Source organism: Zootermopsis nevadensis, unplaced genomic scaffold (genome assembly GCF_977971745.1).
Source record: "Zootermopsis nevadensis isolate Lab colony 2312 unplaced genomic scaffold, Znev_1.0 Znev_ptg000017l, whole genome shotgun sequence".
Classification (NCBI taxonomy): Eukaryota; Metazoa; Arthropoda; class Insecta; order Blattodea; family Termopsidae; genus Zootermopsis; species Zootermopsis nevadensis.
In genome coordinates, this window is record NW_028259149.1 from 5,550,607 (window position 1) to 5,569,347 (window position 18,741).

Sequence of the window (18,741 nt, forward strand, 5' to 3'; positions counted from 1 at the left end):
TCTGCGATCTGGATCCCGGCACGTAGCACGTCCTGCTCAAACAGTAATCCGCCCTGCGTAAAAAAAAAATAATAGCTATAAATAACACCGAATTCAGCTGCAATTAACTAACCCAATAGATTGTATATGGTCTTTGTTTCCTGTACCATACCAACTGTCGTAACCATTTATGGAATTGCAATTGCGTCGGTATCATATTCACTTATTGTCGATTAGTTTTTCAGTCGCTCGTCATTTCCATTTATTCCTTCATGATTTTTCAGTTTTAAATGGGAAACGCAATGTGAGCTGAGCTGTTTGTTTCATTTAAACATTGATGTTCTGTTACTAATACACAATTAAAAGTATGGTAATATTCTATTTAGTTTATTTGTTAACTTTTCTATTTCTCCTTTTCCTTAACTTTCTTTGTTTCCTTTCTTTCTTTCTGTGTTTCAGTAAATTCTCAGCTTTTTTATGGAACTCGAAGGTTCATTCATTGCGATATTTGTAACAGCCATCCGCTGATAGCAGTCGTAAGCCAGATGAATCTAGGCCTCACACAGCCACTAGCAGTTTTTCTAAAATCCGCCTTAATATTATTCTCCCATCCACGCCTACGTCTTATTGGTCTCTTCCCTCCAGGCTTACCAACCAAATTTTCGCGACAACAGATATGAGTTATGCTTAAACTAAATTCTTTCTTTAATTCTGCCCTCGCCGCTGCACTTTTTTGTGTGTCCGTCAGTTTCGTTATGTAACGCTTAGTATCGCAGTTACAGACTGAGTGACTGGTTCATTTTCTTTGAGCGTCGGCAGATTTCGTAAAATCCGACGTGTCTGTAGAAAGAGGACTTCATTAGCTGGGATAATTAATTGACTAATGAAATTTTAATTTTTTTGGATATACCGGATATTGGACAGGCCTCTTCATAACATAATCTAGGTAGACATTAACATTTTATTAACTTAATAGAGGACGGAGGAGACGCGTTGGTTGTTAACTGATTCGCAGGTCCCAACGTGAGCCACGTGGAAGTACATTTAGGCAGTTGTGTGTGAACACGTTTAAGCTTGTGGTCACGTACTTTACTGAACTTAACATTTCCCCAGTGGAAATGGTGTCGCTTTGAAATAAAAATTATGACTCGTGACAGTTGTTGAAACAGAGGTCGGTGTTTCTTGATGAAAAGTTGTTGTTTCCTTGGGAGCAGAATTCACCCTACTTCTGTCTCATAGCGTGCCGTCTCTTTTTTCTCCCTCTTATCCCTCGGAAGATGGTGTTTCATTGTGAAGCTGAACCGCTTTCCATACTCCCACGTTTGTCACGTGATGGCTTTTGTACGACGTAGACGACTGGTCAGAAAGTTTGGTGATGAAGGCTGTTCAATTCGTCGTAACCACGAGACGGCTGTACTTTAAAAACATCTTTTGGATTTCCGAGTTTCAATGCGAGTCCAAACCCATTATTTGTGGAAAATTTCCATTTGCTCTCCAACATTACTACGCAGAGAATGCTTTCTGAACTTGTTACATACAGAAATGCACTACATATGTTTTACCTGATCCAAAGGGATAATATTTTAAGGCAGCCGTACTTACGAAGTCCCTTTTTTGGTACAAGCGTTGACGATCTGTAATTTGTGCAAAAGGATTGTACTGTCTTTTTTGTCCATTTAAACTGTGTATTTCTGTAACAGTATATTCAACTTTGTTCTACTATTACTTTTTAATTCATGCAGAATTTGGGCCTTGTGACCTGTTACTAAATTGTTAGGAAGTAGGATCATTCTAATTCTCATTTCCTTTTTAATGTTTCACGAAGTAATTTTTATCTGGCTCCCACTTCAATTTCGCTCATCCACCATGTTGTTATTACTGATTGTTGTAAATTAAACAGAACAAGGTTGGGGTGATATTCATGACATGTTTCGTGAAAATCGGCGAACAGTTCAGATTTGCGTACTCGGACAGTATAGTAATCACGTGCGTCTTTAGACAGCAAAGCACGAGAAAAATGAATTTATCTTTCCAGCTCATGAAATTTGAAGTGGGTGAGATTTTATGTACTCATGTCGGTGAAGATGTCGATTTTGGCCCCGCGGGTCTGCTTCAGATGCTACACTAGATTTTCCTGTGAGCTTATGTCTCTTCGTCACGTCATTCGTTTCACAAAAGAATAGATTCTGGCACAAAGGAACACAGACCACTCTCAAAGATGAAAATCTTTAAAAGGAAACTACCGTTACAATGTATTTTTAAGGATATCTTGAAACTGCCCACGTGTGCATCTGCGTCCATTGTGTGTCTGTACTGACGTAGGCACAAAATCAGTGTACCGACGAGCAGTCTTCTGTGAAATTGGTTTGTAATTCACCTAAGCTGAGACGGTTGCACTGCTCTGACTGCTCAGCCGGCTGTGCTAATTCGGTTACCCTCTCTTTTCACTATTCCCTTTGCGTTATAGTTATGCAGTGCTTGTTCGACTGCAGTTAAATGTTTTATGAATTTGTACTTGAGTACTAATTGACATGCTGAAAGTATAGAAAGCAGTTTTTTGTCCCGTATGGCATTAATATTATTTAAATTCTGGCGTTTTCCAGACTCATGAAGATTCGACATATTTTGTATTCTTTCGTAATTAAAATTTCATTGGCCACGTAATTAGCAGAGGGGCAGCGATATTTTATTTGTAGTCGTGAAAATACGACATTTTGGCTAGAAAATCTTAATAATACCTTATTGTAGTTGGGAGAATAATATTAAAATGTGTTTTAGAGAAGTAGATTTATGGGAGATAGGAGTTGAAGGAGACTGGATTTTGTTGGCCCAGGACAGGGTCCGGTGGAGGGCTTTGGTTAATTCGTTGATGAACCTTCGGGTTCGGTAAGCCATCTAGTGTGTTAGTTAGTTTTAGAGAAGTACTGTGTAAGTGCGGATTGGATTCGGCTAGCCCTACATATGACCTAATGATAGGTTTTTCATGACATAGTAATAAAACTGAGTTATTCTTGTTCTGCAAATGTTACTTCCTGAAAGCCTGTAAAATTCCGGACTTTCCGTGTGCCCTTTTTGAATGTAGAAATCTATCGTCGGAATTTGAGGAGTGGAATTATCGTCGTCCAACGCACTGCCACCGTCCGGTGGGAGGTATTTATATTTAGTGCTGCTTTCATGACAAACAAGATGGCCGCCGGCGTGTGTTTATAACGTGGGAACATCACAGCAACGTGGAATATTATTAATAATAATAATAATAATTTATTTACATTCCATGGATCCATAAGACAGTCAGATGACGATAGGATGTGGAAAAAGTCAACAATACCGAACAATTACGCTTTGTTGTTTCCGGAGAAGATGTTATCTCTGAGTAATGTGAACAGCGCATCGGAGCTAAAGTGCACCTCCTCTGCGAGGGGCTCGTAACGTCATCGAACACAATGCAACGCTGTGACCATAATATATGAGACTTCTACAGGGAATGTCGCAGTTGTTAATCATTAATATGTATTTTTCTTTGTCCAAAACTTACTTTTCCTGTTCTGGTTAAGCTGTGTTTTATACTAACGCAGTGCAGTACAAACGACAAGTGGATCGTAATTATTTTAATTTGAAGCCTGCTTCTAAAAGCTTTCAGTAATGAGTGCAATGGCTAATAAAGAGAAGTAACTTGTCTGCCAATAAGATTGATACGTGGAAATAAATAAACGTAAAACAGTGCAAAGTCATGCTATATGCTACTACGGCGGATGATTCTACACTGGAATTTTTAATCAAAAAATTCTTTTATCCAAACTTGCGCGTAATGAAAAATCTATCTAACCGGCCAAAGATTTGTTGTTGTTTGGGGAATGGTGTCACGTAAACCGTACAAAACTTCTGAGTAGAAATCTTAAATGAATTTTTGATATCAATAAAGCAGCACAACATTGTTTCGATCTTTACATTGATATTCGAATTTTACTGGCAGCTTGGAAGTCTTCTTTTTTCAAAATGTTTGGATGTTGCCAGCGAATTTGCTGGCGTTTTCCTCCTCCGTCTTTTGCAAACAAAACCCTGGTTCCGTCAATAAAGAACTTACTGAAACCACAAGACAAACTAAATTCCATCTACTCCTGACAAGGAAGAACGCTGGGTCACGTGGTCACGTGATTCAACTCACCATTGTTGTCAGTTGCTGGACAGAAAGATAAGGTTTGTTATTTGTCAGGGGTTGTGTGTACAGTATTACACGGAAAATTGACAATAAATCCTCGGCTGAATTTGTACCTTTCCTGAGATAAAACTCATAGTTTCGAAGAATAAAATATCTATATAATTTTCATCAAACCATGGAACTCTGAGTATTGCTATTTGTTCTTCAGAAAGTAACAAATTTAAACTTTCGGTATTGTTTTTGCACTTATCTGTGACTAATGTGCGAATATTGAAGAGGCGTACGAAACTGTCATTAAGTATCTGTGCATGTCATTGATGTATAAAATGCGCTATACCTTTCTTATCACATCCATTGCTCTATTTATAACACTTTCAAGTATTACTGTATAAAAAGAATTAAAGCTGTTGCACTATACGCCATTAGGCGCTTGGGGGAGAGTAGTATAGCTCCTAATCATTCTTAACCTCGACGCTAGTTGGGAGTGAGTATTTTGTTATAAAACAATATTATCTTCGGAAGCTGTGTGTGATGTAAAAGCTGTATATAACACGGTTGCGTCCTACGACTAGCGTTAGACATGCAGGGCCATTTGTTCTGTTAGCGTTTTGACTGCGGTACTCAAGTTCTTGAACTGACGAGTCACAGACCGAAGGACAACGTTTGAATCTCCAGCAACGAGGTCATGAATGAAGGTAATGTTAAATTCACAAATGTTTACGTAAATTTGTATAACATGTTAGAAATCTGGAACGAAATGAGTTGAATAGAAGTTTACGTTCAAAAGTATTGAAACAGAGATACAGACGGAACAACTTGAGATTAATTAAAGAAAATTCCATTTCTATGAAAAACGTCCTCGTCAGAGTTCTTCCAAGTGCGTTTTTCCATATGTACTGTACTATCAATTAATAATGTGATATTCTATGGTCCACGTTTGTGCTATTGGGGGGGGGGGGTAAAACTATAAAATATTCTTGTTGTGCCCGTGTTGATATAAATCAAGTAGGCTTACGGATTGCAGGAAGAATGTGCGTCATAGATGTTGAAAGAAAAGCTTGTTCTCTAGATGGATGAGGAAAATGTTCAATGTATATCCTTTTCTAAATAGAATCGCTCTTGCGATTCTTGGTAAACATAGCAGCGACGTGCTTTGAAATACATGCTGTGTGCTGCTGTTTGTTTGTTTGCTTCGCTAAGGTGGGAAGATACAGGCCTATGTATAAGGAAAACTGCACCTTTCTCTGTCACTGAAATATTGGAAGAGAAGGAGGCAAACACCTTCGTATGTGAGTGCAGTCGTAATTCTAGGAAATTGCTGGTGATCTGCTAGTCATTCAAAACGCATTTGATCTCAAGAAATGAAATACTTGAATAGAATTATTAAAAGATCTTAAAGCTCAAACAGAACGTTTACGTAAGTCGCAGCGTGGAGTCATCTGCACTACTTATACCAATGCCCAGAACTGAGACCTGAGATAAATGTTTTCAGCTCGGCCGATATTTCCGCCGCCACCGTTAACTAGCCGCTCGTAACGGTCGCTCACGCTCATGTAATTTTCATTTTTCTATTCATTTCTTTGAATGAAATCCAGACCAGAGGTGAATAAAGCTCGTTCACATTCTCTCGCTAATAGACTGTAGGCGGCTCTGCACTGGAGAAGAAAATAATGATGTGGGCAGTAAAAGAGACGCTGGTATGTAAGAAAGCTGGCGGTTTGTTTGGGAAATACGCGTACGAAGGAAACAACAGAATGCTGCGCAGCGTAGCACAAAAATTGTAACCAAATCTTAACAGAAGGAAAACTAATACGTGCTGTCTAAACCGTGGCTGGAAATAGCATTTTGTGAGCTATAAGAAAAGTACAGTTGTGATAATATCACCAAAGTATGAAGTATTACGAATAAAGCAATGAGTAATGTAAGAATTGTGTGGTTTTGTAATTTTTAAACTGAATATACACGGCCCTGGAGCCGATATTAAATGATATGTTTTATCATCATCCTAACAATTTATTTCTTTAGATACCTTTTAATATTATCCTCCCACTGATGCATGCTACATAACTCGTTCACCCAGTTCTCATTGATTTAATCGCTTTAATAAAAATAGGTTGTTACTTTCTCTCTCGTAAGTCGAAATATTTTTCTCAGAAATTTTTTGTACATCCTCAGACTGTGTGATTGTCTTAATATACGTAGTTTCCCAGATATATAAATACAAACTTTATGCTTTTGTACGTCTTAATCGTAATGGTTTTACACAGGACGCGGTAGATAAAATTTATAATCTGAATGGAGGAAAGCATTTTCCGAATTCCATCTCCTCTTAAAACATGCTATTTGTGTATATAGGTTGATTTGTTTCTGTCGTTGCAAAATATTTTAACTCTGCCTGGATTCAGGAAGATTTGTGAGCTGTTCTTACGTTATTATTCTTTCATGGTGAAATGTGAAGTAACAGAAAATGGATGTGTTTAGAAATGAATGTCATGGGAAATAGTTATTCAGCAACCTATTTCTTCTCTGACGTTATGAAAACAGACTGCTCACCTTGACCACTGCAAGGCATATTGAGAGAGGTTAATCATTATCCACGCCTCGCCAGCCCTCCTGGATTCCGAACGATGCATATATAGAAGGGGAATAAGGAAAAGAGAAAGAAGACAAAGTAATTTTTCTGTCGTCTCCATCCTACGATGTTCAAAAATTCGTTTCTGTGCAAAAAAAATCGTACTTCTTCTTGATAAATTGTGTCTGAAATGGTCAGACTTCTTAGAAAATTGTTCATTTATTCATACCTTGGACTTCGTTCTTCTACAAGGTCTCATAACAGTGTGCGGCCGAACGCGTGGCCGAGGAGTTAGCACTCCTGCTTCGTATTTAGAAGGTCCCGGGTTTAGATCTCAACCTGGAAACCACTTATCCGGATTTAGGCGTTTCATGGTTTCTGTCAGCTCCTCCAGTCAAATTGCAAGATAATTCTTCAAATTAGGACACGACTGTTTCCGTCTGCATCCATTTCAATCGATTATTCATTAATAATCTAATCATTTTGTATTTTGTAAGTTGAGTTATTGACAGCGTCGTTAAATAACACGTAATTAAATAAAACCACAAAATATAATGAGTCTGCCTACCGCAAGCGTGTTGAATAAAATTAAAGAACGATACAAAGGGCAAGCAATTTTAAAGAGAAAAGATAAAATTAAGGAAAGTCGGAAAATTAATGAAGAAGTAAAGTAAGAACCAAAAGAAAGGAGAAAATAAACAAATAGAAACAAGCAAAACAAAGGAGGGATGGAAGGAAGGAAGGAACTAAGATAAAGAAACAAACAGACAGGATAATTAAATAATTAAAAAAAAAGAAACAAGGTATAGAGTTAAAAAGGAGACGTAAGATTTGAAGTTCTCACGGCGGTGAGTACAAAGTTGTCTGTCTTCTGGGTCGTAGAGCTACTACCAAATTACACGGCGCTACAAGCCAGAAGACAGCCTTTTAAAAAAGAGACGTTTCATCATCCGCCTACACATTTCAGTCTGCTGTCTCCACGGAGTTGGGCAGGACATTCCTCGCAGGTTGCATATCCCTGCAGTTAAAAAAGGAATTCTAACGGAAAAACACGATTAGAGGCAGCAAGTACGCGACACTGCTTCTTTTTGCAAACGAATAGACCTTTTGTATCTCGTTTCTCTTATCACTTAAACGCTACGTAAAACGACCGTGTGGATGTTGAAGTTCTTCATATTCATATCAGCATTAGGGCAGCAGAACAATGTAGTTAAAATGAAACGCGTTTTACTATTAACTAGTTGAGCTTTTGTTAACTATTTTATTGGTCTTATCGTATTGTATGCGTTTATTAAAGTGGATATATTTCGGTTACAATTTCTATTTTAGAACCGCAGCTTGGAACGAGGGGATGAAGCCCAAAATATTCGTATTTATTTTTTGTATTGTGTTTTAAGTTGATTGAAACTAATTGGGATATTTCAGATAACATAATATACATGAAGAGAACTAAATATACTCAGTTTGTTCGTGTGATCCAACGAAAAACGTACTATGTCCTCAATCACATGTGAGTAAAATTGCGCTATATAATAGGAATGTGTTACAGGTAACAGGGATCTGCAATGATAAAATACCCCACAATGGAAATTATATGACTTTTCTAAAATAATGGATTTGTGGGTTTTTCCACCACATTATGTTCGTGCCGCTGCAATAGGCCTGTGTCCTGCTTAGGGTTGATTGGTAGTTTGCTCAAACTGGCGAGTTAAACTTTCCTCTCCGATGCATGGGTACACGAAGGCGGTCAAACAGGCGTATTAATCTAAGGGTAGAAATGTGTTTTAAAGATGGTCTATTGTGTTGCTCTATTTGACCCCCCCTCTTATTTCAGCCAGTTATAAGTATTACGTCTTTGCCACTTTGAATATTTATTCTGTCTCCATTTTACGTTGTTTTCCTACATTTTTATAATATTTTTGTCTCCGGATCTTTCCTTTTTTATAGTTGAGAATATAAATTTAGTTTGTGTCTTTTTCTTTTTTATTTGCTTTAATTCCATAAAATCCGAGGAATTTCTTGACGAGCTCTGCGTCATGGAGTTAATTAACCCTTTGACGCCAAAGCCTGTCTCAGTATTATTTAAGAATTCAGCCCGTACAGCAAGGAAAACACGGCACGTCACCATTACAAATATCAAGCAGTTAATTCTTTTTAAGAAAATAATTTCTGCCTGGACTCAGAATCATACGACGCCCTCTTGTGTGTCTATAGGAAATCTGAGACTGCAAAGTCCCCTTGTCGCACAGGAGGCTGCAGGGTCTGTCTGAAGAGCTTCAAACCCAACGATTTCTTCCGCACGTGCTACGAGTGCCAGCAGAAGGTCTGCGAGGACTGCGCGTCGTACTCCAAACTGGATGAGAACCAGGACGAGGTAAGCCACTTCTTTGCCTTCTGCTTGGAACTTGTTAGGTCTTTCAGGCAGAATACAACACTGCCAGTCTCCAGGAATTAATCGTTTTGTGGAATGTTTCGGCGTGCAGTAGTCTCGTAAAAATTCATCAGAGCGATTGCCCTCATGACGGAGGCAGTGAGCATACCTGAACCGTCGGCAACATAGTCATCTTCATACTCGTCGCCTTGAGGATCTCAGATCTCGCCTGTCTGTATCTGCTCTAAACATGCATAGTCCAAACATTGTTTTAATATGCAACATGTATGTATATTATTTAGTATATCGAACAAAATATAATATATCAATAGCGGCGAAGAATCATAGTTTGAACTCATTTTATGGGTTATAGGCTTACCGGAATGCAGGGTATAATCATAATACAAAGATACTTTATTTAATCCTTTGAAAATGTGGCAAGCCGCGAATACATATTTGTTGAAAATACTAACAAATCAAATTTATATTCACACTTTAAAACCGAATTTCTAACCGCCCCCACGCGAGCTGCATGCCACGCCAATCTCATTCTCCTTAATTTGATCGTCCTATATCCTACTAACATTTGGTGAAGGATACAGAGTAGACTGATTATTCGATTTTCTCCAGCGTTCCGCCATTTTATCCCTCATATGTCCAAATACTCTCCTCCCTGCTCCCAAACTCTCTCAGCTTCATTTTTCTCTTATTGTGGGCGACGAAGTTCCACATGCGAAAAGAACAACACAGCATTTTAATCTTTGTTTGCCTAGTGAATTAATGCATCCAGAATATATCATCATGTGATGTGTTCCCTAATCAGTGTTTCCCCACTTCAGCGTCTTATTTTATATCCTACGAGTTAATTTAAAAGAAAAAGCTTTAAAAACATAGTTTTTTTCATACAATTATAAATAGGAACTGCATCATGCAGATATAAAGAAATCGGTTATGGTTCATTTTTAAATATTGACCTTGGGGTCCTGAGGAAAACAACGAGTAACCTCAGTCATAAGTCTGACCCCCTCTGATGAGGGACCTAATACTTTAACTGCGGCATTCTGTTCCAGTCGTATCACAATGTAACAACATAAGAAGTAGGCATGGATAATGATGTTTTTGGCTGTCTTCTGGGTTGTAGCGCTTGTAGTCTGGTAGAAGTTTGCCAGCTATTTAGAGATCCATGCTGCCTCCATCATCGGGGCGGTAAGTGACTTAACCCCCCCCCCCCCCCCCCCGCCCCGATACCGCAGTTAAAACCTCAGTCCTGCTTAATAAAGACGTCCGAATTTTATTGTTTCGCTTAAGGATTTTGCCATGATAATTTATTTTACTGTTTCGAACTGTTTTAAAAGCCTTTGTTACAGCAAATTCTGGAAGATATTGTGCATTATAGGGAAGACCGATAGAAGAGCACAAATGCACTTAAATTTCTCTTGTTTTGGTACGTTACATGATTCTGCATGTCTGTTTCTTCCCTGTTTTTTTTATTTTGTTTCTTTCCTTTTTAGCCCTCCTTGGTTGTTTCGTTCTACAAAAATATCTTCGTTATTCTCTGACCAGTTTCAAGTGGCATTGTTTTATCTTTCCGTCTTATTCTCTGACTTTTATTTCATTTTGTTTAACTGTGCGCCCTTTAGAGTGAAGACATTTCTGATGAAAAATAAAGATGTCTATAATTTTTGGTGGACTGAACAAATGGATAGAAACTTGATTTTGACTGGTTGCGGATTCAAGCTTTATCGATTTCAGTCAAGTGGACAGTTGAGCTTGATAGAGGAAACAAATGAAAGAGACTGGCATTGTTGCGAATCGACAAATGAAATAGCTCTTGTTGGTTTCGATTTCTAACGCTACAGTATGACGTACAGTGTGCTACATAAATTTTGTTACACTGAATGTTCTAAAACAAAATTAGTTTAACAAAGGCGAAAGTTGTTGAGTTTGATATGCTTTTGCTGTAATGGCTGTGACAAATATGTATGGACATACAGCTGTGTTAACAAGTGTTCACTTTATATATGACACTGATGCGTTGTAAAATTTCAGGATCTAGGAAGCTGGTGTATATAGTTTTTAAAAAAATTTAAACTAAGTTGGGCTCCCTGATGATGAAGGCAGTAAGCACCTCTGAAACAAAGGTTAATGGGTTATTTCACGACACTCTTTGTCTACATAGGTTTCTTGGCGTCGAGTGTTCGAATAATTCCGAATGCACAGAGTGTGTATTTTTGGGTTTCGTATATGAATTTTAGATTAAAAGGCGACTTCTTCCTTAACATAACCAGCAATCTTTGTATCGGATACGCGCTGTGTTTTCTTCGCGGTACGGACTAAATTTTCAAATATTGTTTAGACGCTTTTCATCCGACCCATTCCACTTCTAAATGCCTTACCTTCACTAAACCTACCTGTGTCAGAAGGACGAGCGGGCACTGCCTGGGGACCGTAACATATAAATCAATTAAGCTAACAAAACTGGGTGCGTAGACAAACTAGGTAACATTTATTTGGTATTTTACATTTCGCCTACGTATATGAACTTTAATTAAATACCATAGGTTAAAATAAGGATGTGAACTTTGTCTCTACAAGACTGATATTCGATATTTTAAACTAAACATCAAAGTTGAAGTCGGCTGTCAGTAAATACAGAAGGAATCCCTCGCAGTCAGGAATAGTCCGCCTACTTGCTGTACGTTGAAGAGAATTTGTCGATGTTTTTAATATCAAAGAGATCGCTTGCTTCAAGAACACGTCGGGGCCCTGGGGCCGCTACATTGATGGCTGAGGTAAGTGGAGAAACAAGGGTGGCAGAGATAATGAGTTTCTACGTATAGTATAAACTAGAGAGAATCATTTTTCACTATCTTCCTTGATAAATGTATCTACATAGTGAAACACGCGATTCATACTAAAGAACTGATAGCTGGGTTAGTAGTCTGATATGTGTTACATACAATTATTATCTGTTATGTACATTATTAAAATGGCATAAAATAAACCCGGAGGTTTATTACAAGCGCCCTCTACTGATTCCTGCCCTGAGCCAGATGAATCCAGTCCATAACCTCAGATCCTTTTCATTATATATGTATTTTAATATTATTCTCTCATCTACACCCAGATCGTCCAAGTGGCTTCTTTCCTCGGGTCTTCTGATTATTATTTCCTATGTATTATTGTCGACGCGCTCTGTGTGGCTGTTCCATCTTATCCTTTTCCAATGTGACCACCCTGATTATTTTTAATGAAGGGTACAAATTTTAAACTTTCTCGTTACTTTGTCTACGGTCGAAATATTGCTTGTCTTAGCAGACCCGGGTAATGCTCTTATGGAATAAACGTGTTGACCTAGACGACAGGAAAGGAGCTGGAAGTTTGACGTCAGTCGCTGCTACATTTCGGCGTATCACCTCCCACTTCCTGTCATTGATACATCGGCTGAATTTTTAAAATACGTAAACGTATATCCTGGTCCTCAGAATATCTAGTATGGTTTCTTGTACATTTATTTGTGCATTTCCACTGAGCTAAAGACAAATAAAAGGGAGAAAAGTGGGAAAATGTCCTTGATTAAATAATGCACTTCCATCATATAAGACTACCCGAAACGAAATAAAAGGCATAGTCTTTGAGTCTTCTGAAGACTTTTGTTAGGATGATCCGAACGCACACCATAGTCCTGGGACTCGGTTCGATTTTATGCGCCGGAGCGCTCCGGGACCATTCATAAAGACTTACTTGTGGAACGTTTGAAGAATAAAGATGTGCTAATAACACATCAGTGGTTATAAAAGAAATTGTCCGTAAGAATTTGAATCGTGATAACACAAATTAACACAACATCAAAACTGATTACTTATAAACCTGGAAAAGATTTCATTCACAGTGAATATGATGAACGTACGCGATACTTTTATACTTGATAAAGACGAAGAACAAAGCGCAGTAACAGCATGCAATGCTGAAAAATTCTAAAGTTTCTTTGGAAACACGTGGTTTATGGCAAGTTTTCCGTTTTCCTTCTTTACAATTTGCATTATTCCTTCAAATTAAGAGTTCTCCTACGACCTGGATCTTACGGGACACTTCGTATACATGAAGCTAGTAAAAAGAATATAGAAAGGAGTAAACAAACAAATAACTGTTCTATAATTCTGTTCTACAGTGAGAATCATACGTAATAGACAACCTTAAATACAACTGAGTTGCGATTTAGTCGGTTAATGAATAAACTTGTTTATCAATGACAAGTGAATTGCCTTAATGTTTACAGTTACTTTTTATTAAGCTGCTATCAGAAATTATTCTTCCTTTTAATCCTACATCCTGCTACATTATTTGACATTTCAAGATAGTTTCTTCTGAATGTTTTTGTTTGTTTGTTTGTTTGTCCGTCTGTCTGTCTGCTTTATGAATGGATATCATTCAAGTTAGACACACAACTGAAGTTTATATTTTTGTTCACTCAGTCGTGAGACACAAATGATACGTACGACGACCACTCGGTACGGCTTATTGTGATCAATAGCTTGACGTTGAACCGCACTTTGGCCTTTTTTCATTATTTCTCTACCAGGTTCGCCTCTGTGGTCACTACGTCATAGTGGTTGATCGACCAATCGATCTATGAACGCAAAGTGGCTTCGTGCTTCACCGACCACCAGACCAGTTGACATGACAACGGGGTAGCTCTTCTTTGCAAAGCCCAGATTTAGCCGCCAGAACAACCAATTTTGCTGTGATTTGAGACTTTTGTTTGCAAACTTATGCCACAAGTATCAGTTATTTGGTGTATGTTTCAGTAATATCCAAATTTGAATAAAGTATGTTGGTGGAAATGTTATCGAGGATTCACCGCAATGAGTGTCAGTAGCTTCGAAGAACGTCCCAGAATTGACATGTAGGGTTTAGGTACGAGGTCGTAAAATTGGGTTTAAACGACAGGAAAAAAATTCGCATCCAATCGACGTTTGTCCTCCCTCTTGCAATTTTAAAAATTTCTGTCTAGAGGTCAGCTGAGTCGTCGTATCAGGCTCTTTATAACTCTGAAGCAGCACACATTGTTGATGTATCTTCAAAAATGTTCCGTCCTTTTCCATTTGTGTGTCAGTTGTTCGTTTGTTTTCTGTTTTCCGCCATTCTGTTAACTTCGTCTTATCATCTGTTGTTTGTAAGGTGCAGGAAGTGTTCTCCTGGAGCAGTGTTTAGCAGTAACGTTGCATTCTTTCGTTTTCCTCCGAAAGACACGGTTTCTGTATAAATGCTCCTCATTTTGGGACGTTCCTAAGTATGGCACGTTATGTTCGTCTCTGTCCATCTTTTTATGAACCTTTTTCATTAAAGTGAACTGCTGTCGCTTTTCAAAAGGTTAAAGTGGAGTCCGAATGAAATGACGATGTCGTTGTTTCAAGTGGTAGACAGACAGACGGTTGAGTACACAAAACTGTTTTACCTTGCAGTCAGCCTACATAACAGTTTCAGCCTTCGGTTTCGTTACTGATGGATCACACAATTTATTTTGAAATGCGGGCAGGTGCTTCTACAATACAGAATAAAAGAGAACAAAGAATTGGACATCTAATTGTATATATTACAATAGCCTGAATGGGCCAATAGCAAATTTATTGTGACGTATGATAGAACCCGAGGGTTTTTCAGTGTAATTTATTTACCAAGTGTTATTCGATAACGACTTCTGTAGCAATTTATCAGAATAAGGTTCATTTGTCTGGGAATACCCAGAGGAAGGAATTGTACTTGGAGTGTGGGCGAAACGCGGTTCAATTCAGCATCCTCATTACGTCCCGTATACTGGACAAACTGTATAGAAAAGCAGTGGTGGAGGTACGGGGACCGCTGAGCTATACAACAGAGCCTTCTAGTGGCGTACTATAGAGACTTGACATTAAATTGCTGTGCCTTAGTCCAGGTGGTTAGTCGCTGGTTTCTCACCCCTGAGGCTCGGTTGTGTATGTAATGTGTTTAGCAAGAACAATTAAAACTAAGAAAACAAATCACCAACAGCACGATTCAACAGTGACAGTTAGAAAGAACGTTTCCTTGTCGTGTGGTTGTAACGCCTCAACCATCGTTTCGGAGGAATATACTGCTTCCATCTTCAGAGCGTCGCAACCCAAGACATCAACTCTTCACCGCAGTGAGAACCTGAAATTTCAAACAGAAAACAGTTCTTTCAGTTTCTTGAGAACCTAAAAATAAATATATTATTAAAGTCACGGGTCATATTCAAGTAGCATTTGAAGTATCAGCATTGCTCACGTGTTCTGGTCTCTGAAATGGAAATTTAATACTGCAAGCAAACTGTTCCCACCTTCCTCTTCGGCTGCTAAGTTTGATCACTTTCATGTAATAATCTGTCCCAAACTTTGAAGCAGCAACTAGTTTAGAGATCACACCAGCATGACGCTACAAACACGGCATTGGGTTTTATTTCCTCCGAAATTTTCGAAGCCACCCGCAAGGCTGCACTGCGGTACAGCATCGAAGACCATAATCACATCCGTTTGCCCGTTCGTCCGTTGTTATATCCTCCCTTAATGATGTTTAAACCAATAGACGAATTTTCATGGAACTTAGTATGAATAGCACGCTACTAGAGTTACGTTTTAATCTCCTGATAGCAGTAATACCAACATAATTCTTTGAAAACGTCTAAAAAGAAAGCAAAACTAACCACCATTTAAGGCGAGGGCCTCAAGGTTCGTGTGGTAATAGATGCTGGGAGAAAATGCAATTTCTCACTAATCGGTAGATATGTGCTATAACGTTTTTCAGTTGAATATACTTAGATAACATTATAAAAATCTACACTGTTACGGCCCCAAATGTATTTATTCTCTGACGATGAAGGAAAATCAATGAAGATAAGATTTACATAAACAGGCAATCAATCGTTTTCTTTTTAATTAATCTTTCTTGGTTTTAGCAAACACAACAATTGTATAACAAAGTGGCCCTCCAGACTGCAAAAATTGCAGTAATCTGGAGACAGTAACACACACAATAGCACCTTCAATTGTTCTGTGATCCTCGTACCTCAGCGTGCACCCCCCCCCCTCCCCCTCCCCCCTCCCCACCCTTCCAGTCAAATTTCAATTAAGTCGCAACCCACGCCAGACTTCGCTACCTCTCTCTCTCTCTCTCGCCTAGCGAATTTTTAATCCGCTCCTTTCCTATTCATACATAGTTATGCCCCAAGTCGTTCCCTGTAGTGTTGAAAATTGTGATTATCGTCATGGTTACCAGCATTCATACAATGAATGTGCTAGCGACCTAACAAGCAAGTAGGGTGATTAAATAGGAATCCGGTGACCCTGCCTCTGAATTGGGTGCATGGGGTGAGTAAATTAATTCTCCCAACGCCAAAACTAGTTCTGGCTGCGCCAAATTAACGTAAGAACTACCAAATGTCGTTAAATCGGATGTGAAGTTTTACAGACGTAATAATTCGTAACTTCTTTTACAGCTTGCAATGCAGAGAGAGATGTTTTGCATACACAGTATTATACAGGGTATACACAAAAGAATGGTGCGGTTTCAAAATTTAATAAAAAAATTATTTCTCACCTTACACGGGCACAACCGTCAGCGGCGGTAATTGTCTAATCTTCTCATGCGTTAATTACAATCCTTCAATGTGTGCACACTGGGTCACACGACACACATCCACACGGTAATCAAACTCATCCCATCCAGCGCTGTGGAAAAACACGATTGAAAAGCACTCGTACATTCCTGTGAAAATGGGGGGGAGCTCCGTTCAGGTGTAGAATGTAATCGTCATAATTGGTATTCAGTTGGGGTAACATCCAGCTTTCCAACATGTCCAAAAATGAGTCGCCAGTCACAGTTGTACCATTCTTTTGTGTATACCTGTACTTAAGAAATGTTCTAGACTTATAGTTAGCAGTACCGCCAAGACATTTCTTTGGGTAGAGGGAAATTTGAGACGGAAATTTTGGCTGAATCTGGGATCCTTGTGAATATTAGACTAAATATGCTAACCACTGTAAAAATAATAAATTGTTTGTCATTGTGATGATAGGCAATGTCCCGAAGACAACTGCGGAAACGTCGTATAAATGTATACAAGACGTATTTCATTCTTCAGAAGTAAGTCACAGCAAAAGCACGCATAATAGCATGAAGACAATTTTCTGCAGGAGCTGGGATTTTCGCCTAATGTGAATACTTTCACAAAACGTTTGTGTCTAGGGGCATCGAGGTAACGCTGAAATTGTTTCTATTATGCAGATACCCTGAAACGAACAGTTTTGCTGTTAGTTTGAAAAAGAAAACTATTCCGGAATAATGGATCTTTGGGAACGTCCTCCAAAATTTTTTTCAGTCCAACTGGACTTCATAAAGTCATATCCTGGGTTATACACAATACTGAAACTTTACGATTGCAGTCGCACTTAAATAATAAATGGCGTCTTAATGTTTCATGGGAATTGCAGAGTTTGCCAGAAAACAGTGCGCTTAGTTTCTCAGGTGAATTATGGGTGCATTTTTTTGCGCATATTCAGATCGGATGTGCTAAATATTTTGCTGGAAAGACAGAAAATCTGCAGAGGAAAGCTGCACTATAATACTGTTTCTTGGAATTTGGGTAACCAGGTTCCAGGACTATGATCACGTCAGCGGTGATCTGGAATGACGTTTATGGGTATTTGCTACCTCTGTCATCAGGGAGGTGATCGCCCTGATGATGGAGGTAGGAAACGTTGGTAAACTTCTGGCAGACTACACGGTTGTACAACCCATATGACAGCCATCTTCGGGATAGCATTTGTTTGTATGAAAACTAAACAGCAAATTCGTGGTTCAGCGTATTGTATTCTCGTCATTCTGCTATTGAAATCAATCACAATCTCGTTTCTGCTCTCTGTCTTACTCGCTTTCTTCTGAAAGGAAATGAAATTCATTTGCTAGAAACTGCACGGTCGTCGTTAAGTTCTGAAAGTGACAGGTTCTGTTTTCGCATAGAGAACTGGATCACCAACAGATGACCGCGAGAATGAAGAGGTAATAGGGAGGTAAGTGCGCTTAATAGTGTCCGGACGTGTAGTGAAAGTTAACTGGATATTTACTGCAGTAGTTAATTGCTTAATTAATTTGGAATAGCGGAATTTTATGCTGTGGCTGTTGTGCAGTTACCGAAATTACTTTCAGATTTATTCATTCGTATTGAAGTTACTAACATCTCTTTTTATAAGAAGGTTTACTGTAAGGAGATACAGCATATGGTGAGTGAATGATTTACATTTCGGACTTAATACTTATTTACGAATTTAATAAGAATCTTCTTCTGAAATTTGTTCTTGTGTCTGATGTTGTTTTTAATCATCCATTTGAATACTCTTAAATTTCATATCGGACAAGTTACTACTTGTTTTAATACGAGTAATTGTAAAGATTTTATTTTAATATACAAAGAAAGAGTCACAATGTGAAGTAATTTCTGGGTATAAAAACGTGTGTGCCGAGTTTAAAATTTGATCATGATGAAAATCGAGGGGGAGGGGGATGAAACACGTTATATTTGAGACATTAGGTTGCCTAAAATTCATACCTCTGTGACGAGAGGCACTCAGGCAATGCATAGCTGCAGATGTGTTTGCCTTGAAGAAA

General features: G+C 38.5%; 1 protein-coding gene across 1 annotated transcript in view; it reads left to right on the top strand.

Moving 5' to 3' along the window:
* Fife (regulating synaptic membrane exocytosis protein fife) overlaps positions 1–18,741 on the top strand; it is a 121,422-nt gene that overhangs the window by 39,624 nt on the left and 63,057 nt on the right. The window contains exon 5 of the mRNA XM_087350209.1: positions 8,925–9,084. Within this exon, the coding sequence (XP_087206335.1) occupies positions 8,925–9,084 (160 nt within the window). The remainder of the gene's footprint in view (positions 1–8,924; positions 9,085–18,741) is intronic.